This window comes from Aphanomyces invadans (assembly GCF_000520115.1).
Source record: "Aphanomyces invadans strain NJM9701 unplaced genomic scaffold supercont1.15, whole genome shotgun sequence".
NCBI lineage: Eukaryota > Oomycota > Saprolegniomycetes > Saprolegniales > Verrucalvaceae > Aphanomyces > Aphanomyces invadans.
Genome location: NW_008580160.1, coordinates 1,202,335 through 1,226,181, shown reverse-complemented (window position 1 = coordinate 1,226,181; position 23,847 = coordinate 1,202,335). Strand labels below are relative to the sequence as shown.

At 54.7% G+C, this 23,847-nt stretch overlaps 8 protein-coding genes across 9 annotated transcripts; 2 read left to right on the top strand and 6 right to left on the bottom strand.

Annotated features, from left to right (window-relative positions):
• Positions 1-7,073: 7,073 nt before the first annotated feature.
• H310_07921 (hypothetical protein) lies at positions 7,074-7,891 on the top strand (the record flags this gene model as incomplete). The annotated part of the gene is made up of 2 exons (XM_008873441.1): positions 7,074-7,508; positions 7,552-7,891. 2 exons carry the CDS (start codon positions 7,074-7,076, stop codon positions 7,615-7,617), a joined length of 501 nt encoding a protein of 166 aa, XP_008871663.1. The 3' UTR covers positions 7,618-7,891.
• H310_07920 (lysine-tRNA ligase) lies at positions 7,756-10,280 on the bottom strand. The gene is made up of 4 exons (XM_008873440.1): positions 9,123-10,280; positions 8,704-8,970; positions 8,471-8,628; positions 7,756-8,407 (listed from the first exon to the last, which is right to left on the bottom strand). The coding sequence occupies exons 1-4, from the start codon at positions 10,221-10,223 to the stop codon at positions 7,948-7,950; spliced, it is 1,986 nt and encodes a 661-aa protein (XP_008871662.1). The 5' UTR covers positions 10,224-10,280; the 3' UTR covers positions 7,756-7,947.
• A 481-nt stretch (positions 10,281-10,761) lies between these two features.
• Positions 10,762-13,321, bottom strand: H310_07919. Of its 2 annotated transcripts, XM_008873439.1 has the most exons (11): positions 13,102-13,321; positions 12,960-13,047; positions 12,760-12,906; positions 12,554-12,699; positions 12,268-12,487; positions 12,063-12,219; positions 11,791-11,969; positions 11,645-11,734; positions 11,423-11,594; positions 11,253-11,356; positions 10,762-11,192 (listed from the first exon to the last, which is right to left on the bottom strand). In XM_008873439.1, exons 1-11 carry the CDS (start codon positions 13,299-13,301, stop codon positions 10,848-10,850), a joined length of 1,848 nt encoding a protein of 615 aa, XP_008871661.1. In that variant the 5' UTR covers positions 13,302-13,321; the 3' UTR covers positions 10,762-10,847. The 2 variants fall into 2 exon arrangements, with proteins under 2 accessions (XP_008871661.1, XP_008871660.1); XM_008873438.1 differs by having other exon boundaries at positions 11,253-11,594.
• A 549-nt stretch (positions 13,322-13,870) lies between these two features.
• Positions 13,871-14,650, bottom strand: H310_07918 (hypothetical protein; the record flags this gene model as incomplete). The annotated part of the gene is made up of 2 exons (XM_008873437.1): positions 13,871-14,556; positions 14,611-14,650. 2 exons carry the CDS (start codon positions 14,648-14,650, stop codon positions 13,871-13,873), a joined length of 726 nt encoding a protein of 241 aa, XP_008871659.1.
• Positions 14,651-15,029: 379 nt separating this feature from the next.
• Positions 15,030-17,113, bottom strand: H310_07917 (hypothetical protein). Its single transcript, XM_008873436.1, has 9 exons — positions 16,819-17,113; positions 16,654-16,769; positions 16,443-16,567; positions 16,346-16,388; positions 16,071-16,289; positions 15,898-16,002; positions 15,774-15,840; positions 15,444-15,679; positions 15,030-15,369 (listed from the first exon to the last, which is right to left on the bottom strand). The coding sequence occupies exons 1-9, from the start codon at positions 17,105-17,107 to the stop codon at positions 15,130-15,132; spliced, it is 1,440 nt and encodes a 479-aa protein (XP_008871658.1). The 5' UTR covers positions 17,108-17,113; the 3' UTR covers positions 15,030-15,129.
• A 159-nt stretch (positions 17,114-17,272) lies between these two features.
• On the bottom strand, positions 17,273-18,914 carry H310_07916 (hypothetical protein; the record flags this gene model as incomplete). Its single annotated transcript, XM_008873435.1, has 4 exons — positions 18,388-18,914; positions 18,130-18,334; positions 17,831-18,066; positions 17,273-17,787 (listed from the first exon to the last, which is right to left on the bottom strand). The coding sequence occupies exons 1-4, from the start codon at positions 18,755-18,757 to the stop codon at positions 17,273-17,275; spliced, it is 1,326 nt and encodes a 441-aa protein (XP_008871657.1). The 5' UTR covers positions 18,758-18,914.
• Positions 18,915-18,929: 15 nt separating this feature from the next.
• On the top strand, positions 18,930-21,346 carry H310_07915 (hypothetical protein). Its single transcript, XM_008873434.1, has 6 exons — positions 18,930-19,044; positions 19,132-19,262; positions 19,347-19,529; positions 19,590-20,089; positions 20,146-21,057; positions 21,127-21,346. The coding sequence occupies exons 1-6, from the start codon at positions 18,961-18,963 to the stop codon at positions 21,312-21,314; spliced, it is 1,998 nt and encodes a 665-aa protein (XP_008871656.1). The 5' UTR covers positions 18,930-18,960; the 3' UTR covers positions 21,315-21,346.
• Positions 21,347-21,453: 107 nt separating this feature from the next.
• Positions 21,454-23,814, bottom strand: H310_07914 (hypothetical protein). Its single transcript, XM_008873433.1, has 6 exons — positions 22,500-23,814; positions 22,339-22,434; positions 22,197-22,287; positions 22,040-22,112; positions 21,688-21,910; positions 21,454-21,634 (listed from the first exon to the last, which is right to left on the bottom strand). The coding sequence occupies exons 1-6, from the start codon at positions 23,772-23,774 to the stop codon at positions 21,506-21,508; spliced, it is 1,887 nt and encodes a 628-aa protein (XP_008871655.1). The 5' UTR covers positions 23,775-23,814; the 3' UTR covers positions 21,454-21,505.
• Positions 23,815-23,847: the final 33 nt, after the last annotated feature.

Sequence of the window (23,847 nt, the reverse complement as noted above, 5' to 3'; positions counted from 1 at the left end):
GCGGGAAGCAACAGAGTTCGACGTTGGAGGGGCAAGCGACGAAGGGAGTCACGGAGCGAGGAAACCGGAGTTTAGAAGAAAAAGAAAAGTGATCAGTGGAAGAATTCCAATCGCCAGTAAAGGCTAACTGGCCAATGAGAGCACGAAATCTTTAGGATGTGAAATGGCCTTCTGCAACTGACGTACAGGAGGAAAAAGCCTCTTGAAGGCACTTTGCTGGACCATCATGCGACCTAAGAGACATGGCAGCGGGAATTGTCTTGATAGAACCGGGTGTTCTGTCTCATAGAATGCGTATGAGCTGCCAATGCAATTCATTTTCACCGTCATTGATAACGCCTCTACTACCGAATCGTTTGTGGCGCTGTCGACGAATTTTGCATTTTTTTGTTTAGGTTTGACTAGTGTAGACGCCATTTTCTCTTAGTTGTGCTCGGGCGGCGTTCGAGCGACTTGATAACTTTCCCACGGCCGGATTGTAACTCTGACCTAACACCAAAGTTTCCGGATGAAATTCATGATCTACTGGGTAAAGGTAAATTTCAAACGGTGAGTTTATAACTCGGTCACCCCTGCGGCCAAATTCCAAGTTACCAACTAATACTTGTAAACAATCAATCCTTCATATATGGAATCAATTCTTTTGACATATACAACTGTGATGTAACTTCTCTTCCTTTCATTAATCTGACGATATTACGTTCTATTTCACTGAAGGTTGAAAATTTGAAGTCAAATAAGTTCAAGTAAAATTGTTGAAGAGTTGGAAGATTATAGATGATGTACACTGTACTACAATTCATTTCCAATATCTAAGGAATTGTGCCATTGCTACAGTCAGGTCTCCCATGAGAGCAACTGATGAAAATTAATACCTCTTCACATTCTATTATTACCGAGTATAAAAAATAAGAGACTGTCTGCAAGGCTCAGTTAGAGAGCAAACGATGAGCGGTGGACATGTGACCCACGCGCGGAACATCGATTCAAATTTCGAATTCAAAATAAGGGAGCGACTCTGGTTACAAGTGGGCTCTGATGTGTTTCGCCAACGGTCCCCACAGCTCACACTTGTGCTCATGACCACTCGTTGTGATGTCGTACGCACGACATGCATCCACCACCACACTCTTGCGGCAACCATCCATTGGGGCTGTCCTGGGCAAAAACTAATACTTGGAGTTGTGAACTCGATCAACTCATGTGTAATCCCACCATGATCCATTTCATCAAGCATGCCGATCAAACTACTTGGCGTACGATGCACAATAAAAAGTTTTGGAAACTTTTCGCAATATATCGTCAACGGAAATATGGAAAAATCTTATCGTTCGAACGGCATGTCAACAAGTTTGTCAAACGTCCGAATGTTTCTGCTTCTTGCCACGCGCGACGACTGCCCTTCTCAGCCCTAATTCTGCCAGGCGGCATCTCGAAGTACACAACCGTTTTGTCGACATTGAGGAAGTCACAATGATTGTTCACATGATTCGTGCCTCAAAATTTCATCGCAAACTCGTGTTGTAACTCAATCATTTTGCAGGTCGGCAGTTTCGTGTGACTTGGCACGGGCTGAGAAAAATTGTGCCGTTTCGCAAAATCTTGGCACAACTTGAGGACAGTATCCTTTTGCTGTTTGTAGTTTTCAGGCCATTTCGCATAATATGTCATTATGAACGCAATCATGTGCATTGAGGTTATGCTCATCGCGTCGTACGTCCTTCATGACGCTGAGTAGTTCGTGCTTGAACGTGACTATGGCACGTACACAACGTCCACCAAGAGTCTTCCTCTTGGCGTTGATGATTGCGTGCGACAGCCTCCACCTGTCACGTAACCACCCAATCCGCGTGTTCCTTGAGATGTTGTTTTGTTGGCAAAACTACAGGTGTTCAGGTCGTCGAACGAAGCAAGAAGCTTTCCCTTCTTGTCATGGTGTACGACTTGCGACAGCTAGGCATGTCAGGCATTCTGATACTCTGCTTTCGTATAGAATGCATTGCAATGAGTTTGAACTTTCAAAACGTTAACCAATCACAGTAGTTTTATATCTGCACTGCAATTGGTAAAAATAATGCCATTTAGGACTTGGAATTGAAGTACACAGGTGGTAGAATTTTTAAAACAGATCATGTTATAGAGGTGGTCGGTGTTTTTGGATGTGTTATTTTTTTTCGGCGTTCACTGTAGTGATGATGTACGTAGGGTTCATCCATGTACGCGGCATGGGGGCCGTCAGGTGGATGTACACACCCCGGGCGAGTGCATTATCCATGGACACTAGTTATACGTGGAGCCCTTCCGATTACCTCGCGAGTAACTTAGATTGTGTTGGACACTTCATAGCGTTGCTACGAGCTCCTTCGTGTCATCGGGGTCGTACTCCAATATGCACATCTCACGGAGGAAATCGTGATGTTGGACGATTTGTTTAGGTGCAGGTAGACCGCCGGTCTCGGATGAATGTTCGAACCATCTAGGCGACACACTTTGTCCCCAGTACCGATGTTTGATGTAGTATGTGCACAACAGATTGCTGGTGGTGCAGAGGTAGTATCAGTCTGGTTTAGCAGGTACTCCCGCCAAACATCCTGGACAATGTAAAATTTGAGACCGAGAGCCACGGCGAGAACAGCCTGACTGCGAAACTATGGATGAAAGTGGAGAATTTCAAGCTCGTTCCTCTCGCGTAACTATGCAAAATAAATTATCCTTGACAAAGGCAAAGCACTTTCAAGTCGCAGTTCCATTAGTTCAAGGGCTGATATGGAAGTGCTGTCCTGTTATCGAGTTTTCTCATGATAAGTGGACATAGAGTTGCACAGTGCCTGAAAGCTCGAATATAGAATACCTCTATGAAATTATATCGAAATTTCGGAGTTTCATGATAAACTTATGCGGGCCGCAATAACCTTAGGGGAAAATTGACAGTCACTCTTCTATAATAGGGTAATTAATTTCGAAGGTTATTTAATTTGAAGGGATATATGTTTCAATAATACTCGCATTTGAATTGCCTGTCGAGTAGATTTTTCAAGAGAAATTCATCCCAAAGTGATGATGATGATGAGAACGTGTTACGCGTTAACTATTTTTGAGACTAGTTTTCGCATACGTTTGGCTAACAATATCGTCGGCGGAAATCTCGTTCTGAGATCTCGAGGCCGTCTTCGTCAAGATATTTCCGTTTGGTTCCCTGTCTGCGTGGTCGATGTTGGACTTCCGTAGGCGCGTTCGTTGTTGCAGTTTCGATGTCTTTGATGAGTTGTATCCATGCGGCCCTATCCTGAGAGAGATCACGGAGCTCTTCAAGGTCTGTATCTGTGAGCAGTTTCCTCGGTGGAGATAGCCGGCTGAGGTCTTGATGTAGTGTGGACGGGAGACTTGTGGCTCGGCGTCCTTTGTATTTCGGTGCCTCAGATTGCTTGAAATATGCTGTCATGAACGTGTTGGCTGGTATATCACTGTGTCGTCGTAAGATATGGCCAAAGAGATTCCATCGCTGCCGGAGGATTGTAATGTGGAGTGGCTTCGTCTTGCATCGGCGATAGAGTGCGTCGTCCGATATGTGTGTTGGGAAATGGATGCCAAGAAGAGAGCGGAGCTGGCGGCGGTGAAATTGTTCCAGGGTCTTAAGCTCGGTCTGTGTCAGGGCCCAAGTTCCGCAGTTATAGAGGAGGATAGGCTTGACGTAGCTGTCATATAGACGGAGTCGAGTTTTCTCGGCAATGTGGTCTCGGCGTAACCATAGTTTCCACATGTTCCTGAAGCTGGCTTGGGCAAGAGTCTTTCGTTTCTGGATGTCTTTGTTGTCGTGCAGGAGGCTTCCAAGTTTACGCGTTGTGTGCCATGAGTAGCCCGGTGGCGATTGTTGTGGCGGTCTTGTGTTTATCAAGGTCGTGATTTCAGTCTTTTCCGTGTTCATTTTGAGGTCCCATTGCGCCAAGGTAGTGGGTGCAGTTTCGATGATACCGTCTATAGCGTCTTGTGAGGAGCAGATAATGTCGATGTCGTCGGCGTAGGCAATGGTCTTGAAGTTGATATCCATTTTGGGCAAGAGGTCTCGACGGAGGTCGCGCAGGGCTGCTTCAAGATACACAATAAACAGTACTGGGGAAAGGGAGTCGCCTTGTGGTGTTTCAACGTTGGTGGCAAATATTCGACCTAGAAAGAATCGATGCCGGAGCCGTAGCGATGTGTTGGTCAGCAGGAGCGAAATGAGTCGTAGGTCATCATCGTCGACAATGGGTTGTGGAACTTGTAGGAGTTTCGTGCGGTCGATCGTGTCAAAAGCCTTTGATAAATCAATACCTATAATGTGGTAGACTACTTGATAGTGCTTGATACGGGCGATGAGCCATTTGTGGGCCCATATCGCGTCGGATGTGCCTCGGTGCTTACGGAAACCGCTTTGATAATGACCAAGGAATATCTCAATCTTGGGGGCAGTGCGGCGAAGGACCAGTATGGAAATAGCCTTGCGGATGTGGTTGAGAAGGACGATGGGTCGGAGACTTGAGCATAGACCGAGTGGCTTGCCAGGCTTGTGGAGGCATATAAGTGTACCTTCTCCAAGCGGGAGTGTTGTGCCTTCCTCGAAACTGCGGTTGAGTGTACGTGCTAAGAGGGGGCAAAGGTCAGGTGCGACTGCTTTGAGGATCTCCGAAGGGATGTTGTCGGGACCAGTTGCTCGGTTGTGCCTGAGACGTTTGATGGCGTCGTGAAGCTCTTGCGGCTCGATGGGCTTGTTGAGGGCACGCTTCGTCGTGTCCGGGCCGATGGTTTCTCTCTCGGGAGCGTGGAATTGCCCTTCGAAATGAGAGGTAATTGTCGATATTACCTTTCTGCGGTTAAGAATGGCTTTGCCGTGTGTGTTGTGGATGACAACTTGTGGTGTTTTCTTGTACATGGCGAGTTTAACTGCGGCGAACATACGGCTGTTCGGGTGGAGAGATTCTATCTGCTTTGCAAGCTCGTCGAGGTGGGCGTTGGCAAGATCTCGGCAACGTCGGCGAATGCCGTGGAGGATTTGGGACCGTTCTTGGCGTAGCAGCGGGATGAGTTCAGGCCCAGTGCTCTTGTCGTTGATACGTTGCCAGAGCAGTTTTTGGCGGGAGCTGAGGTCACGCAGGGTTTGGTCGTCATAGCGGAAGCGTGCGATTTTGTCTTGGGGCCCGAGTGTTTCCAAAGCTGCAGTGTATATTTCCGTCATGGTGTTGTGCCATACAATGTCGGGTGGGGCTGGGTCTTGATCGTTTTCTTGTTGGTCAAGAATGCTTCTCACTTGGTCGTTGAGGCGATCCCGTAGGTTGTCGTCGCTGAGCTTGGATAGTGCAAGGCGTGGCGAGGGGTTCTGGTGCTTTGGCTTCATACGCTTGGGGAATAGGAATTTGTCAATCGGGAAGTCAGCTGTAACGAGCTTGTGATCTGATTTCATTCTGAGGCCACCCCAACTTTGTGCATCGAGGCATGTGTCGGAGAGGTTCTTGCTGCATATGATGAAGTCGATCTGGTTGTATACACAATAGTCGCCACGTCTTGAGGTCCAAGTGGTGATGTTTCTGGCGTTCTTTTTAAACTTCGTGTTGACGGCGAACAGGTCATTGAGAGAGCAGAACTCAGCGAGAAGGTCGCCATTAGAGTTCCTGTGGCCACGTCCATGTTGCCCCATGAAGGGGAGCGTGTATGGAGATTTCCCGAGCTTGGCGTTAAAGTCACCACATATCACTTTGATGTTGCCTCTGGGAAGGCTGTTGTAGGCAGCGTGAAGTTCTTCGTAGAAGCTCTCGCGAGCTTCAAGGGGGTAATTCATATGCGGACTGTAAGCGCAGATGAAATGGAGTGACTTCACGGAATGTTTGTTTTGCCTAAGAGTGAGTATGGCAACACGGGGGCTGGGTCTGTGGACGCTGTCCATCAGCGGCTTGACCCGAGCGGAGAGCGCGAAACCTAGAGAAGTTAGTGGTTGAGCTCCGTGAACATTGATGAGATGATAAGATTTATCCTTGGTGACGAGCGGGGTGATTCGATAATCAGGAATATGCGTTTCTTGGAGGCAAAGAACATCGAGACGGTAGCGGGCGAAATCGTGGGCAAGTTCGGCTTCTTTCACCTTGGAAGTGAGAAAGTTCGCATTTAGGGTACCAATTCGGATGCGGGGAGTTCGTTGACGAGGGGATATTGTTAGTTGAGCTAAGGATTTACAAAGCCGAGAGAGATTTCTCGACTTCATCTCGCAGCAGGCTACGTCCGGGTAATCACACCAACCGGAACCGGAAATTCATCCCAAAGTGCTCTAGATATTGGAGAATGGGCATTAGTTTATGTGAAGTACTATCAATAACTCAATACATCACCAATCGAGGCGTAATTTGTTTGTCCTTTTCCAGATTTATCGTTATTCCGCCTCTATAACTGAAAAGAAGACTTTAAGTTGCAAAACGTAGGTGGCAATTAATTTTGCCAATATATCCGGAATTAGTGGCGGATAGGGCTCATTCATTCGAATCCATTTGGCTCAAACAATGAGAAATAATCACAATCCTCACACAACAACCACATAAACTTTGAAACATTGGATACTATATATAGAAGGTTTATGCCTCCTGCAATAATACATTGTCGCCTCCAATTCTCAATTACGGTAGCGTGAAGGTAAGAAATACAGTTCACCCTAAACGTTTGCTGCCTTGTCAAAACCTATTCGTTTTTGGTATTGGTGGGCACAAAGGCGAAAAAAGGTCTGTGTGCATTTGAAAGAATGGATTTATTTGGTAGGTATTGTAGAGGTCACTTGAGCAATCTCTCCATCGAGCGGTCTGAGCTGTTGAGATTATCAACAAGTAGATTCGAACATGACTCTTGAGCGCAATACCTGTATGACTCCAGAAGTTTTGAATTGTTGTTAGCATAACAAAATCCCAGGCCAGTATGAGCTACTTACTACATGTAATATCATTGTCATTAATCACCTCGTATAATTTGTGAAAGCAAGTATCGAACGTGAGAGGTTATGGCCATGGGACATTTGTTGGGGCAATGGGCCAAACACATGGGGCATTCAACAATCTGACATGGCGGACGACGAGGACGTCGTGGAGGTACCGTTCCCAGTGGTGTTCCAGTGCCGCGTGTGCCGAGCCATTGTCGCCGACTCGACGGCACTCTCGGCAAGTGACGTTGACCAGCGAACCATCACATTCTGCCGCGTGACCCATGTGCAACGAAGTCCGACGACAACTGCCGACTGTGGCAACTCGTTCCAACAGCTCTCGTGCACGCAGTGTGACGGTGTCCTGGGCAAGTTCTACATTGGAACGATCCGTGCCTTGGACAAGGTGCGCGACCTTTACACATTGGACGCATCTGCCCTCACCAATTACCGCATTGGCACTGTTGTCGACGACGCTGTGACGTCCCCACCACAAGACCACGTTCTTTTCGCAAATGACCCCACTGCAGCTGAAACTACATTAACAGTCGAGCAGTTTCGCTCTGACATGGACAAGGTGCGTCCATGCATCGCCGCATGTCCGTTTCAAGTCCTAGTAGGTCCAAAACTTTCTCCTGCTCGTCGATGAACGCTTAAGTGACATCGAGGATGCACTTCAACGGTGATCCATGACGCGTCCTCCCTCCTTTCGCCGGCGGCGCCGTCGTTCTCTCGAAGTTGTTCGCCCGCAATCCTCGCACGAAAGCTTCCGCGATCATCAATACACGCTGTGTGCGTGTCACGCCCAAAAGATTTTCCACCACCACACGAAAAATGAAAATTGCATTCGTTTTTCAAGTACTTTTATCAAGCATATATACCTTTCGTCCATCGACAGACCAATCAAACGAATTTCAGCGGAATTTTAGCCAATCGAAATAAAGAAGCAATTTTGGACACACCTTTGATTGCACAGCATGCAATTCCACCGTGTTATCCAAGGAACGGTGGTCCAACTACCACTTGGCCCGCAATTCGTTGGTGAAGAGCGAGACGAGATCGACCCATGCTTCCACGTGCGGGTGCTTCTTCAAGATGTCCTTGCCGACAACCTTGATACGTTCGAATGCGGCCGTGTCGTCCTTGGACGGCTTGGCGCCGTTCAAAAAGTTGCCTTGGTGGGCCTTCAAACGCGCCTCCAACGCGTCGAGAGAAAAGTCGGTCGAGGTGGCGGCCGACGTATGCGCGACCTTGGCGACTTGTTCGTCGGGCTTCATGGCAGGAAAGAGCAGCACTTCCTTGATGTTGAATTTGTTGGTCAAAAACATCGCAATGCGGTCGACGCCGCATCCCCAGCCACCGGTGGGGGGGAGACCGTACTCCATGGCCGTGCAGAATGCTTCGTCGTGGGGCTGGGCTTCGTCGTCGCCGTCGGCGGCTTGCTTGGCTTGCTCCGTGAAGCGTTCTCGTTGCACGCTAGACATCAATGGCCGTTCACATCCCGTTTGGTTTCACGGCACAAAGGTAGCCACCACGTACACGGGGTTGTTCAACTCGGTGTACGAGTTGCAAATTTCCGAGCCGGCGAAAAACATTTCGAATCGCTCTGTCATCCCAGGCAACGACCGATGGTACTTGGCCAGCGGCGACATTTCGGTCGGATGGTCCATGATGAAAAACGGCTTGACCCAGTTCGCCTACCACAATCGTGAGATGCGGCACACACAGCAGCCTCGAGCTATCGACAACCCATGTCGGCCGTCGGTGCCTACCTTGTTGTCTTCGATGAAGTGCGCGACGAGCTTGTCCAAGAGGCGAGCCAGCGAACGGGGCGGCGCACAGTCTAGACCGTACTTTTGGACGAGCCCTTCCAACACTTGGATGCACTGTTCAGGCTGGTCGATCGGGAGCTTGGTGTCTGTGATCTTTTCAATTTCCGCGACCATCGAAATGCGCTTGTACGGCGGGGTAAAGTCGATATCGATCGTTTCGTCGTCTTTCACAATCGTAATCGTGCTGCCGCCCGTGATTTCCGTCACCTGTCCCGTCATACTCCGTCAAATCACGTCGTCCAGTGCAAGGCACCACCCCAACTCATGCCACGGTCGCATTTTCCAATCCATTCGTCGAACGGCATTCACACCCGACGGCGGCCGACCGGCCGTAAAACAATCCAAACGCACCGACGTACCATGCCGTAAAACATTTGCTCCGTCATGTCCATCAAGTCGTTGTAGTCAGCGTATGCTTGGTAAAACTCGCAGCTGGTAAACTCGGGGTTGTGCGTCAAGTCGATGCCTTCGTTGCGGAATTGGCGGCCGATTTCGTACACGCGATCCAAGCCGCCGATGATGAGCTGCTTGAGGTACAATTCGGGCGCGACGCGCATGAACAAGTTCATGTGAAGGTCGTTGTGGTACGTCACAAACGGCTTGGCCGTGGCGCCGCCAGGAATCATGTTCATCATGGGGGTTTCGACCTCGACAAACTGGCGCGCATCCAAAAACTTGCGAATGTAGTTGATGATTTTGCTGCGGACGGTAAACACCTTGCGCGTCTCGTCATTCAAGATCAAGTCCAAGTATCGCTGGCGGAAGCGCGTGTCTTGGTTCGACAGGCCGTAATGCGCCTTGGGCAGCATGTGCATGCACGGAGACAGCAGCACAATTCGAGACGGAAAGATCGAGAGCTCGCCCTTCTTCGACTTGCCGGGGAAACCAGTCACACCGACCAAGTCCCCACGACGCAACGATGCGTGGATGCGGGCGTATTCGGCTGCGTCAGCGTACGCGTCGATTTGGGACATCACCTGGATCGACGCGCCGTCCGCGTTGAGGCCGTAGAAATGGAGCTTGGCGCCACTTGCGCGCTTGCTCATCAAGCGGCCGGCGACCGACACCACTGTGCCGTCCAAATGGCTGCCCGCTTCCACACCGTGGTACGTCTTGACAAAATCGGGGACCGAGATCGTCACGCTGAACTTGTGCGGGTACGGGTTCACGCCTTCGGCTTCGAGTTCGGCGAGGAGCTTCGTGCGGTTCTCAAAGTACGCCGTTGGGTCCAGCTCGTCGTCGCCATCACCACCTGCAGCAGAGGTGGCCTTCTTGGGACCAGCAGCAGTAGCGGCAGCGGCCTTGGCGGCTTCCTTTTCAGCCTTAGCTTGCGCTGCCTTTTCAAGCTTGAGCCGACGCTTGAGTTCGTTCTTGCTCAACTTTTCTTCACCTTCCACGGGGGCAGGAGGCGGCACAGCTGCAGCTGCAGTCGGAGATGTGGGAGCGGCGCGGTCAGCCATGCCAAGGCAGTCGATGAATAGTGGCCACCCTTGACGATAGGATGGGACGGCCGCCCGTGATTGGGCAGTTCCAATCCACCACAAGAATTCTGACCATATCCATGGAATATTTTTCGGACGATATACAAAAATAAAGATAAAACCCACCGTGATCGGCCGAAACAGCAGGTGTATGGCCGTTTGTGCAAAATGCATCTTGAGGTGGTCATGACGGTGCATGATGATGGCGAAGGTGGCGGGGATAGCTGGGGCTCCGTCCATGGTGCTGTTCAGTGGAGTGATATGCCTATAGATGTCGAGGGTCGCTGATGCCTTCGGCACGCATGCCTCAGAGTGTCCTGGAATAGACCAACCCACCACCCATGCACAAGGATACAAGCCGCCATGGATGTTAAAGCCGTCTGGAGTGCCCTCCAACAAGCTCGTCGGGGTTTGCATGCAAGCGAGTAAGGGGGCACACCGCCTGGTTCGCGGAGGTAGAGTGGACGTAGTGTCGACCGACGACGAAGTGACGTGCCCGGCCGCAACGCTGAAGATGCACTCGCTCCACGGCGCAATTCCCATGTTCCATGGACTGCTCTAGCTTTCTCGTGGGTGTGTCCATTCAAATCATGCTCACACAGTCTAAGTGTCGATAATGTTGTGGGTGGCAAAGACGTTGGTCGGGTCGATGGCGTTCTTAATGCCTGCGATCGCCCGCAGCGCCGGTGCCGACACGATTTGGGGCAACCATTTCTTGCGGTGCTTGCCGATGCCGTGGTGGTGGCTCAGCGACGCGCCGTGGCGCAGCATGACTTCCACGCACGCTTGCTCGATCGAGAAGAACAGGTGGAGCGGGTCGTCGACGCCAAAAAAGTTGACCCCGTAGTACACGTACACGCACGCGCCGGTGTCGTAGATCTGGCTCACGCGGCACATCACGATGGGCTGGACCTCAATGCGGTGGGCCACCGCGACCGCTTCGATCTCCTGCACCCGCCGCCGTCAGCCCATCGCGTCGTCGGGAATCGATTATGCAACAGCACGTACCGCGCGAACTCTGGCAATGAACGCTGGTACGTTGCTCCATGGCACGGCAGTCTCGAACGAGTCGCACAGGAAGTAGTAGCTCATGACAAAGTCCCGTATATACGCTACGTCAAGGGATGGGAGTCGATGGCCAATGCAGCACGAGCAGCCTCTCGACACAGTGTGCATACCGATGACGTAGGTAAGAAAATAGCCGCGCTTGCCATTCTCGGCGCCGCCGACCATCCCGCCATGCTTGGCGGCAATCGAATGAATGGCGCGCTGGTCGCGTTCCGCTTCTTCCTTGGTTCCTTCAAACAGCAGCGTCATCCCGACCATCGTGTCGACGTCAAATCCCTTGATCTAGGCATACATCAGTCGACGCGCGCGCCCACGTCCGCAATTAATTCTACCTTGGTCACAAACGCTTTGGTCGCGATCGACATGAGCGACGACATCCACGGGTTGGCCGCGGTGGGCTTCAACGCCTGGCCCAGTTGAAACTAGAGCAGCGTGTTGGCGCGCCATCTCGATCGAGTCGCCGGTCGAGCCGCCATACCTGCGTGTTGTCGAGGAGGCGAATGCTCGCCGGCATGCACCCCGCCCGCGCCACGTCGTGCATGGCTTGGATGCCATCGTCCATCGTCGGAAACAAAATCGAGTCGTACAATTGATACGCAGGACACGGCCGGATCCGAAACGTGACCCGCGTCACAACGCCAAACAGACCTTCCGACCCTGCACCGACATCTCTCAGCCATCCGTTCGCCACCACCACCCACACGCGGCGTGGCACACGCATGGGATCGCCATTGTCGCGCCGCGACGTACCGAGTGCCAAATGGAGCGAGTCGGGGCCCATCGAGACGCGCGGAACATTGCAAGACCGCGTCATGGTCCCGGTCGCAGTAACCATCGTGATGTTCACAATCATGTCCTCGATGTTGCCGTACAAGTTCTTCTTCATGCCGGACGCTCGCGTCGCTACCTGGAGATGCGTGAGATGCCGACACAAGCGGTTCGTCAAAACAAGTACCCAGCCACCGACGGTGGAGAACTCCCACGAGTCGGGCTCGTGGCCGAGGGTGACGCCGCGCGTCTGGAGCTGGTTGTGGACGTCGAGGCCCGTGATCCCGGCTTCGATGCACGCAGTCATGTTCTCCTTGTCCACCCACAGGATCTGCGTCATTCCGCGCATGTCCAGGGACACCACCATGCGCCGCTCGTCGGGCTTGCACTGCAGCGCGTTCGATACACTAGCGTGCCAGTCGCATGCGAGTTGAGTCGACGTCGTGGCGAATGCAGTAAACGAATACACGTACTTGGTGCCGCCGCCATACGGAATGACCACGACGTCGTGCTTGACCGCCGCGGCCACGACGTGCTCGACGAGCTCGTGCGATGTTGCGACGATCACGGCATCGGGCACCCGGTCAAAGCACGCACTCGTGCGCAGACGATAGATTTCCTACGGCAAGGAGTTTGAGTGCCCGATGAAAACACGGACGAATGTAGTGGCTGTTCGTACTCCGCACGTCTGGCCGTGCGAGTGTCGGACCCGAGTGACAGGGTCTATGTTCACAGGGATGCGCAACGCGACCAAGGCTTCGAGAAACGCGGCGTTGTACACTTCACTGCCTTCCTTGATGGACGGCGGTACGGCATTTCGTGGGGCCTGAAGCATGGATCCATTTCCCCAAACACGATCGATCGATTCGTGACAGGTACCTGTCGACGCACGTCCAACCCAACTTTCGCCTCGGCCCATGCGCGCAGCGCAGGCAGCACGCGAGCTGCCGGAAACACCTCTTCATATCTACGTCCCCATTTCGTTATACCGCAAAACGTGGCAGTTGCTCGATCGGTGCACCTCGTGCCTGCAAACTCGACTTGGCCGTCGTCGTTCAAGAAGATGCTAGTATCGCTGTATCCCCATCCATCCCATCGAGCTTCGTTCAACGAAGTCGAGGATGACGCAGTAGCGGCTGGCTGTCCATCTCCCAATTGGGATAGCAGCGTCTCGAGGCGCGCCGTCGACTGCGGCGCCGCGGTGTCGTCTTTCTCGGCCATCACAGAAGGGTATGTCCTGCGTGTAATTTCAACAATACGACGTTTTTTATTATTTTCAAATATTTTATCTCAATATATGTCCCATTGATGAAAATAGTATTTTTTTAATGTTACGTTGATTGATACCCACAGTCTCCAGAATGAAGAGCAGTCGAAGCGCGCGTCGGATGCTCGAGACCCCGACGCTTCCACGGCGTAGAGGACGGCTTCAACTACATCGCTGTCATGGCGATCGCACTGCTCAAAGCACCGTAGTCCATAGACGTTCTGTGCATGGTTCCCTCGACCGGGAGCGTTCACGTACACGGGACCACACCATCAAGTCGTCATTTCTATGGCGAGCTGGCTTGGCGTGCGCGGCATTACCGCATACTTTTGCTGTGCAAACATCATCGCTCATGCACTCTTGATTCGCTCCTGATGCGGACGAACTCAGCTTCCGTGTGCATTCAACGCTTTGTCGTTCTGCGAATCAACCACATCGTCAGTCATCTCCGCAGCGCCCGATAGAGCAGGTCAAAGGCATCCGAATAACGATTGAATACGCAATGGGTAAGACCTACGCACGGTCAGTGTGAACTTGGAATCGAAACGTCGAGTATGCCAACAAGGCTATAGTCGCCATCTTTTGCCGAGAAGAACGAGCGCAGTAGCAGAACATGGTCGTCGTCAGCATCACTTTGGTCTAACTGCTTGGTGGATGAAGTAGTCGCGATGGCCATCACAGCCACCGCGACTGCGTGGCGCTTTCGTCGAACGACCGTCGTCAGGACGAGCACGAGCGCGACGACGCTGATGAGGACGACAGGGTAGAGATATTGCGGGCCAAAAAAGTTGGGCGATTTGGTGTCGATGGATTTCGCGCCGACAAATTTGGTACACCGGGGGCCGCCATACCCTTTGACGCAGAAGCACCGGCGTTCCGCACACCGGCCGCTCGGAACCGTGGTGCCGATGGCGAGGCAGTCGTCGTCCGAGTTGCAAGTCGCGCCGCCGTCGACGCGGGTCATGGGGTTCTTCGCATCCGTGTAGTCCTTGAGATGCTCGTCGATCCACTGCTTGGTCGGGTGAGTCGGCGGGTCGCACCCCAGCGTCATCGCGGACACGTCTTGGTAGATGCGGATGTAGTCGACCTCCATGTACATGGGGAACGAGTCGCAAATGTTGTGCGTCTTGTTGTATGCTTCCGAGCCTGGCGCAGGGTGCGTCGCGTTCCTGCGGCAGGGGCCGATGCCAACGTTGGGCGGAGTGGCACCTAGAATGGTCCCGTCACGACCGACGCAGTCGAGCAGTCGAGCAGCACGCGTACCCCATGCTTTCGCGAACGCAACGTTGAAAATGATGTACATGGGCTCTTCAATCATGAGCTTCTTGGGATTACGGACAGCCCTTTGTTCTGCGCCGCTTTCACCAGCACGCACGCCAGGCACATGAGAGTCCAGGTCCTTCCGATGCAGCCAAGGACACTGGCAAAAGCCCCACGGCCCATCATCTCCCCCGACGCGTGCTGCGGCTAATGGGGGACGCCGAACCGTCAATGCCATACAGGCCATCCCGACACTAACATACGAGCCTCGTCGCCTTGAAGGACATCCTGATCGTCCGCGGACGCTGGCACGATGAGCAAATACTGCGCGATTGCCGCAGTTGATCGCGCGCGTCACTACAGCGCCGGCAACATCCAAGCGTGACTCTATGTCGCGCCACGGGCTGGGTTGTGTGAGACGCTGCTGTTTGACATATTTCATTTTTGTCCAATGGCATTCGTCCATTTCGAAAACCAGCCAATCAAACGCATTTCGGTTTCATTTTCCATCCAATCAAACGTTCACGTTGATGGCATCGGCGACGTTTGCGACCGCCGCCGCATGTTGCTGCCATCGACGCTGGCTTGGAACGACGACTTGCGGCGCTGCTCGACGGCGAGCTTGTTGTTCCCATCTCGAGGCAAAAACAATGCTTGGCCGTTGGTAAAGTTGGCCATGATAAACGCGACGCTGGACAAGCCGACGACGTCTACATCGATCACTGTCTTTGGCGGCGGCGCGCGCGTCGGCGACATAGGGCACTACATGAACTGTTATGTCAACGGCACGTAATGCACGACTCGAGAAGTTTCGTTGCCAAGGCAGTACGACGTACGTCTGGGTACTGATGGAGGAGGCTCTTGATCTGAACGTCGTTACGGCCAACCTTGACCAAATCTGCGTGCCGAACGCTCGCGTCCACGGATTGGATCTGCGACTGCATGAGCTTAAAGAGCCGCTCGTCTGCCTCGCGGTCGAGGCGGTCGAATACGCTGTTGGGTTGGCCTTTATCGAGCTTGGCCGCTATTTCCTTGGACTTGCGATTGATTGCCGGCTGGAACGTAAAGTCTACTACTACCAATGAAAGAATTCACACAGCATGAGCACGCCAGCAGCATGATATCGTCAAGGTATTCCAAACGGCTCAAGTGTTGGCGGGATGTACCTGGCGGTGGGGCCGACACTTTGGCTTCCTTCCCCGTGCGACCGCTCTGAACCATTGCCTTGTAGATCTATCATGCGTGCCCTTGGAATGTTAGACCATGGTCAAGCAGTTCGTGTGGGCGAACCTTTTTCGATTGAGGGTTTATGCGCGGTGAAAACGTGGCTTCGGCGTCCTCGACCGCTCTCAGCGCGACAGACCGTTCTACCTGGCGAATGTACTTGGTGTCGCCCTAGAAAACGGGTGGTCGTCAGCACCCCAGCCGTTTGTCTGCACGCGGCGCTGCATGGCAACACTCACATATGCCAGCATGTCATCGACGGATCGCCGCATCGCGTGGGTCTTTTTTTGAATCTTGAACGACTTGTTGGTTGACGCGCAGATCTCCATGAAGCGGGTACACGCGACTGTGTGTTCTGGTTCGTGGTGCGGCGACGACGTAGATGACGACGACAGGCCCCCCTGGCCACACAAACACGGCGTTTTGATGTCTGGTACCGGCCGCAGTGCTTGCGCCTCCTGTCGACCATGGAACTTTAGTTGCCTGGTTTTGATGGGAGGATGGGGCTGGTCACCTTAAGGCGGCGCTGCTCGCGCTCGGCTGCCACGTGGTTGTCTCTAAGTCCATGGGCGGCGCGGGTAATTTGGAACACTGTCCTGGCGCCATCCTACCGCCACGCGACTGTGTTGCGCTGCCGCTCGTGGAAGCTTGGAAACTGAGCGGCCATCCGCTGGCTCTTGGCATCGATTTGCGGTCGAAACGACAGCTCCTTTGTCGCTTCGTCCTCCAAACTCGCCTGTGCCCACACACAAGTCTCGATGAACGACGCCAGCACATTCTTGCCATCGATTCATTTCTCCAACATGCAGGTCGACAACGTACTCGCTTCGATGCTAGCTTGGACTGCGTCCTCGCTTTGGCCGACTCGAAGCGCTGCAGCGTGGATTTCCACGCGACTGCCGACACTTTTGGTGGGTTTCGCTGCGACTTGTCAAAACCTATGCCATCAAGACTTTATGCAGCACCTCTCGAGCGCAGTTCACATACCCAAGGGGTACACGGGAGGTGGCGGGTGCTGCGACTGTCCGAGGCACTTTTTCAGCTGCTGCACCAACGGATGCCACTCGGCGCGTCGTTGCTGCTGGGCCTGCTTCAGCGGTGACGTGGCTGCCGCCTCCCGCTGGAGAAGCAGTCGCAGCCGGCTCACCAAGTCCATCTCGAACGACTTTTCATCGCCACAAGGCCCAGTGCCACCGGTTGTGAATGCATCAACGGATGGAGATGTCGGCGAGGACGCGGCAAGCGCGGCGGGCGCTACCTCGTCGACACTCTGCATTCGCAATTATGAAACAGTTGTAACGGCCGGTTACACAGGCGAAATCCAGAAAGACATAGTTTTCTCGTGTATAAGCTCATTGCATGGTGCACAAAGCGCTTGGTACTTGGTACTTGCTCGCCGCCGCTTTCATAGTGTGTGCTCGTGCGCTACATTGGGCTGACTTCAGGGCCATGTGGCGCCAGCTACGGCCAGACTCGCCAGCCCTAGCCAACCACTCCAAATCGCGCTAAAGCTCGCCATTCCTCCCGATGGCTGGGCCAGCGAAGGCAGTCCGTGAACATCTACTGCATTCGATACGTTTGGCTCGACGCGGGGAGCGGGTGCTAGCGTTGGCACGCTCAGGGTCGGGAAGTGATATCCTGGCGGAGCCTTCACGCACGCGGCGTCTGGCCCACCACACACTTGACACACTTGTGCCAGCAAGTGGCGCTTACACCCAAAAGGCGCGTCAGCGCACTGCTTGGCATTGACGTAGCACGGAGGATTGTGCAGCGCCGCCACGGCCGGCAACGCGCGCATATGCTCCGCCCCTATTGTTCCGATTCTCGCGTTGTACATGTCAACCACTGCCTCGGCTCGCTTTCGGTTGGCATCGGGGTTGTATGGCTCGCTCCAGAATGGCAACGACGTCACCGCCTTGTTGTCGTACACGCCGTCAGGGGCCTTGAACTCGACGCCTACACATCGCATGACGATATCACCCTGAGTAACTCGGTGTACCTTGGTACTGCCCGCGCGTATCCTTGCAAAACTCAAAATACGACGAGTACGGCTGCCGCGTGAGGCTGTGCGTGAGATTCGTAATGCCCACGAGGTCGTCGAGGCGCAGGAAGCCCAAAACGGTGTACGCAAACGTGCAGTTGATGCCGTTCGGGGCCACTCCAAATGGACAAAGTCCTGCACGAAAGGCGTTCCGGCACACCGGTGTCTTGCTGGCCCACGGCTGCATGACACAGCTACATCCGAGACCTCGTCAGCGCATCTATCAAAATTCGATGGAGAGGGGGACGGGTATGCACCTGTTTGGATAGGAAAACCATATCGTGTTCGGGTACGGCGCCCGCGGGTCCTCGCTCCGCGTCCCGGCACCGACGTACGGCCCCACGGCCGGAAGCGTAGCCGATCCAAACATCCGAATGCAGTCGTCGGGGAGCACCGTCGCGTGAGCCACGACCGATGTGCACATGCCACCGTCCATGGCGACGAATGGCCCGTACTCGGGGACTACCACCAACCGTGTTTGGATCGGCCTGCCGACATGACATAGACAATCGTACCGAGATTCCCGTCGGTTTGAAACACGGCGAGGGCCGTCGTCGGCTGGACCAGCGTGATTTCGTACAGCACGATGAACTGCATGTTGTTTTTGCGCTCACATGACGCTGGATTGAGCATGTGTTGGTTGATCCCTTCGCTTTGAACATACTTGAGGACTCCCTCGACGGACGCCAGGTTGACCGTGTCGAGAGTCGCCGCATATCGGTCGTCAAACGTCGTCCCGACAGACGACACAAACACACGATGAATCGTGTCCCACACAGGTTTATCGCGCTGGACGCGAGCTTGGATCGACACCACGCGGCTCATTTGCCACTCCATGGCGTTGAGCGGCGACAGCGCGGCCGCTGTCCATCGCCACATTTGCATATTTCCTCACGTGTGAAACGCGCTTCTTCGACCAGTTCAATTCCGCACTGCCGACACCGTGCATGGCTCGTCCTCCGCGACAGCTCTCTTGAAAGGTCGTCGGTGATGGGCTGCGGCTTGGTTGTCCCGTCGCTCGTGGTCCGGCACTCAGCGAGACAGGTAGACGGGACATGAAACGGCAGAAACCACCATCCATCCTCGCGATGCCGTCCCCGAGCAAGGTGCGGTCGGCGCCGCCGCCGTCGACGCGAGAGCCTGCCATCGTTGTGCTCGACATAAAAAAAGTGGTGCGTGCCACGCCATCGCGGCGAATCGCCCGCGACGTCCTTCCACGAGGAATGGCTGAACAGGCCACTTGTCCTCGTCGTGTTTAGGCATACTCGACAGTGCCAACTCCAAACGAGGTCGCGTTGTCGCAAGAGCTTTTGGACTTACAGGCCGACCGAGACGTGATTGAAAAGCGCTTCGAAGACCGCATTCTCGACCTCGAAGCACAGCTCACAGCGTACGTTTGGCTGCCCCACGACCATGACATTCCACGACTACCTGGCGACCTCTTGCGAATCTCCTCACGCCGCTTACGTCATAGAGCTCACCTTCGAGAGACGGAGCTGCTGGCCCGCGAGCAGCGCAGTCACATTGACCAGATTCAGCAACAGCAAGCGGCCGTGCTGGAGGAGCGGGCTCTGTGGACGAAGCGCCTCGAGACGATGACAGCTCAGTTGGCGAAGCTCCAGCATGACCAGGAAACGCAAAAGCAGTGGCACGAACGGTTAGCACCGCTCGATTCCTGCCACAATGTTTTCCCACTCGCCCCGCGACGGTTGTGTAGATTCCACCTACACGCATGCTCGCCGTCGATCCATCCATTGGCCGACGACGTGTTTGCGCGGTTTGGTCAGAGCATCGCGCTGCTCCCAACGACCGAATCCCCTCACGTCGTTCGCGCCGGCTGCCTCGACTTTTTGGCCAGCATTTTGCGGGAAACCACGACGGACGCGGTGTTGGGCCCTGTCCTGATCGGCCTCGTCCACGTCTCCATCTACGCGTCCCCCGGGACCACGCCATCCCCTCTGCGCCACGAAATTGTTAAAGCAGGGACGCTGCCCCCCCTCGTCCACATCTGTGACGTTGTGACCAACCCTGCGATTCTCACCGAGGCGGCGCGGCTACTGGCGTCCCTCGCGGCCTCGCCATGGAACAAAACGGCCATGGCAGCCAAGCACGTCGTTCGCACACTGGCCAAGCTCCTGACAACGTACGAGTCGACTCCAGACAAATATGCTTCGGTGTTGGAGTTTGCACTCGTCGCGCTCTCCAATCTGGCCCATGGTCCGACGCCTCTCGTGGCGGTCTTGTCGACTCACCGTGTTGAGCGTGGCATGTAGATTCCGACGTGCTGCGGACGCAAGTCGCCCAGTCTGGCGCCGTTGCGTGCATCTCGAGGTTACTGGCCGATGTCCCGACCTTGTCGGTGCGAGTCGCCGCCGCGCACACCCTCGCCAATGTCGGATTCGCCGGTGCGACGAACCAGGGCGCTGTGTTCATGGCGCAAGGTGACATGGAGCTGATCAAGCAGCTTGTCGCGACAGCAAAGGGAGTGCCGTCCGGTGGTGTGGCGAGTGCTAGTCCGCCGTCGGCTCGCTGTGCATCGTCCGCCAACCAACCACCACCAAGACTACGTCGGGCAATCGACATGGACGTCTTGCAGCACAGTGCGCGGGGCCTCGCCAACTTGGCGTCGACAAAAGTGAACCAGATTTCGATCGGGTACAGCGAAGCGATACCGACGATGCTGCAGTTGCTCGTCGACTGCCGAGACGCCCCCGTTCTTGCGGCCTGCGGCCTGGCAATTGCAAGTTTATGCCACCAGTGCAAAGTCAACAAAGTCCGCGTCGCTGGGCAAAACGGGCTCGCCGTCCTGCTCTACGTCCTCGGAACGCCCGACCGCTTCCACCACGACGCCGCCGTCCTGGTCGCGGTGTGTCTGGCGATTGCGTCCGTCGTAACGTTGGACGCCAACCTCCGACTTCTCGAGGACATGGGCGGCCACGATCCGCTGCTCGCGCTGTGCGAGACAACCACCGACCTCCAAGTCCTCGACGCGAGCGGTCGTGCGATTGCCGCGATGGCCCCGACGTTAGAATACAAGTACAACACGCTCCAGCAGGGCAAACCGTTCGTGGTCCAGGACAAAGGCGGCCTTGCAGCGCTCGAGCGCGTCGCGACGGTTGTGTACGCCGCCAAGGACCTGCCCTCGTGGCTCGACCACGCGCTCGACGTGCTTCGAATGACTCCAAGTACCGTTTGAATTCGCACGATTTCTCTCATGACTGCGAACGGGCCGCATGACACCATCTCTGACGTAGAGCAACTCGCAGCGACGATGGCGACGGTTCCCGTCCACGACATCACCAACCCAAAATCCGACGAAGGCGACAGCGTGTGGGACGAAGTGTTCACCCGCGACGCTGTGGCCGTCGAGTCGCTCGTGCCGGTCGCTCCCGACGACCTCTGCACCTCCTTTTATGCCGTCGAGCGAGGCGAGTCTGGCTAAGATCGCGAATGCAGCACATGCGTCCTTCTTAATCGTCGTCGATGTCCTTGGGGCCATGACCAGACTGTCGAGTCCATTCAGTTCGACCGTGTTGGCGAGGGAGGATCGAGGGGCATCGCAACTCGAAACACACACAACGTTCCCAAGCAAATGTGGCATTATATTCGACCTTACGACTGCTACAGAGGCGCCTACAAGACGTCACCATCGTCGTCTCTGTGGGTAACCTTTAGTCGTTTATTAATGTCCTGCTGCTGCTGCTCTTGCTCATCACTTCTACCGCGATCGGCGCCCCACGTGGTTGTCCCGTTGTCGTCCACCTCCAGACAGTGTGAGGACGACAGCACCACGGCGACAACAACAACGTGCGTACCTGGGACATCGAGCGCTTGCCCATGACAACGACGGGGCTGCCGGGCGCGAGCTGGGACGGCAGGATGCCCTCCGACTTGGACGACGCAACTGCGCTGTCGTAGCAATACTTGTGAAAAATCGTGTGCTTCGGGACCACGTCGTTTGTGCGAATCGTGCCGACGACAGCATTTTGGTACATCCACTCTTCTTCGTCTTCGTCCCAGCATTTCGTAAACGATTCGCTAAGCACAGTGTCAGCATGTGAAATCGAGTCGGGCCGTCAGCGAATGGTTCAACACACGTTGTCCACATGCCGCAAGCAATGCCCAACAAACCAAACAACCCATGGGAGAGGCCATGGCGGCACGTACCCGCAAATGCGGCACTTGGTGATCGATCCATCCACAGGGACTCGGGCGGCATTGAGTGCTTCCTTGTCCAGTTCTACAACGACACGGTTCAGATCCGGTCTGTGCGTCGCCAGGACGATCGAAACGCTGCCTCGACAATCCGATCGATGGGACCCACCTGGGACTGCAGTCTTGGCTTCGGCCTGGACAAACCCGGCGCTGGTTTCTTCTTTCGAGTTGGAGACGGCGCAGAAATCGGTCGTCCATTGCTACCGTGTCCTCTGGTTATATCCAACTGAATCGACGGCATCTCAACGTACTGCTTCATTCGGGTACCACGACCGGGAGATCCCGCCTTTCGTGCGTTCTCGCAGCGCGCGGTTGTAGTGGAATAAAAAGTCCATGTGCTTCGACAACTACAAGATCGACGGGGACACATGAGGTGCAGAGCAACGGGCCACGCGAGCAACAACGGTCGAACCTGGGCTTGGTCTTTGAAGCGCAAGCCACTGCTGGACGATACATGGGGAAGCGCGTCGTAGAGTCGATACACGTTGTCACCGATGCGCTTCTTGTTGACGGCAATGTCGGAGCAGGTCAAAGGCCGACCCAGCGACGCCGACGACACTTGGTGCTGATATCGTCGCGAGGACGTCGGCGGTGCTTCTGTCGACGACGACATGGCGCTGATCTTTTTGAGCAAATTCATCACGTCTTGGCCACTGGGAGCTGTCGCAGGTGGCTGGTTAGGTCCGGATGGGTGCATCGGCGGCTGCGATGGCGGCATCGAGTGATGCGGAGGCGGGGACCAACGGCGAGAAGATACTGGGGGTGGAGGACCTTGGGAGCGCACAGGAGCGTAGTGCGAAGGAGGTGCCCCTCCTCGATGGGCAGAAGGAGGTGGCAACAATCCACCTTCATGTGGTGGAGCATCTGGATAAGGCGAGGGACGATGGGCTGGACGTTGGTGGTGGTGAGGCCGAGGGGGACTCCGCGATGGAAGCGGCAGCACACCGTTTGACACACCTTGGTGGGGACGTGGTTGCAGTGGATAGTTTTGTGGGGGTGGTCGATGGCCGAGTACGGGAGGGGGGCCGTGATGCGCTGGAGGTACCTCTGCCTCGACAACGCTGAGGCGGAGGTGTGCGTACAATTCCGGGTTTTGCGTGCGCACTTCTTCGAGACTGACCTGCTTCGCGGGGTGCACGCCATCTTCAGTCTGAAGTTGAGTCAAGAGGCGTCGCATCTGCAGTTCCAAATGTGCATCGCTGGAACGGGGAGGGACTCCACGCGATGCGGGTGGTGCACCACCTCGCGAGAAGCTCGCGGGTTGGTCAGAAGGCTGGGCCACGCGTAGAGCTGCGTCGGCAGCCGCACGCATCTTCAAGAGCACCGCCGAAGGAAGCAGCCGCGCCGTCTCCCATGTTTTGAGGACGTGATTGAACCGATTCAAGTCTGTCGCATTCACCTGTCGGACAGAATCGACGTACACTGGCGCGAGTGTCTGGCTGAAGAGGAATGCGTAAGGACCTCCGACATTCTTGATAATCGAATCCATGAGGTACAAGATGGGAAGGCGGTAGGGAGGTCCAACGACATTGAGTTTCTTTACGAGAAAGGGTGCGATATGTTTCGCCAGCGCTAGGTCCTCCGCCAGCATCGTGAGAGTGTTGATGATGGGCTTAGCAGGATACGCCCCCATCTCATTGATCATGCCGTCATACTGCTTTAACGTATTCACGATCTTGTCTCCCATCGCGCGGCGCGGCCTTCGTCCTGGGTGGCTGGAGTGCAAGGTATATTTAGCCCGAGGGAGCGAGACATAATAT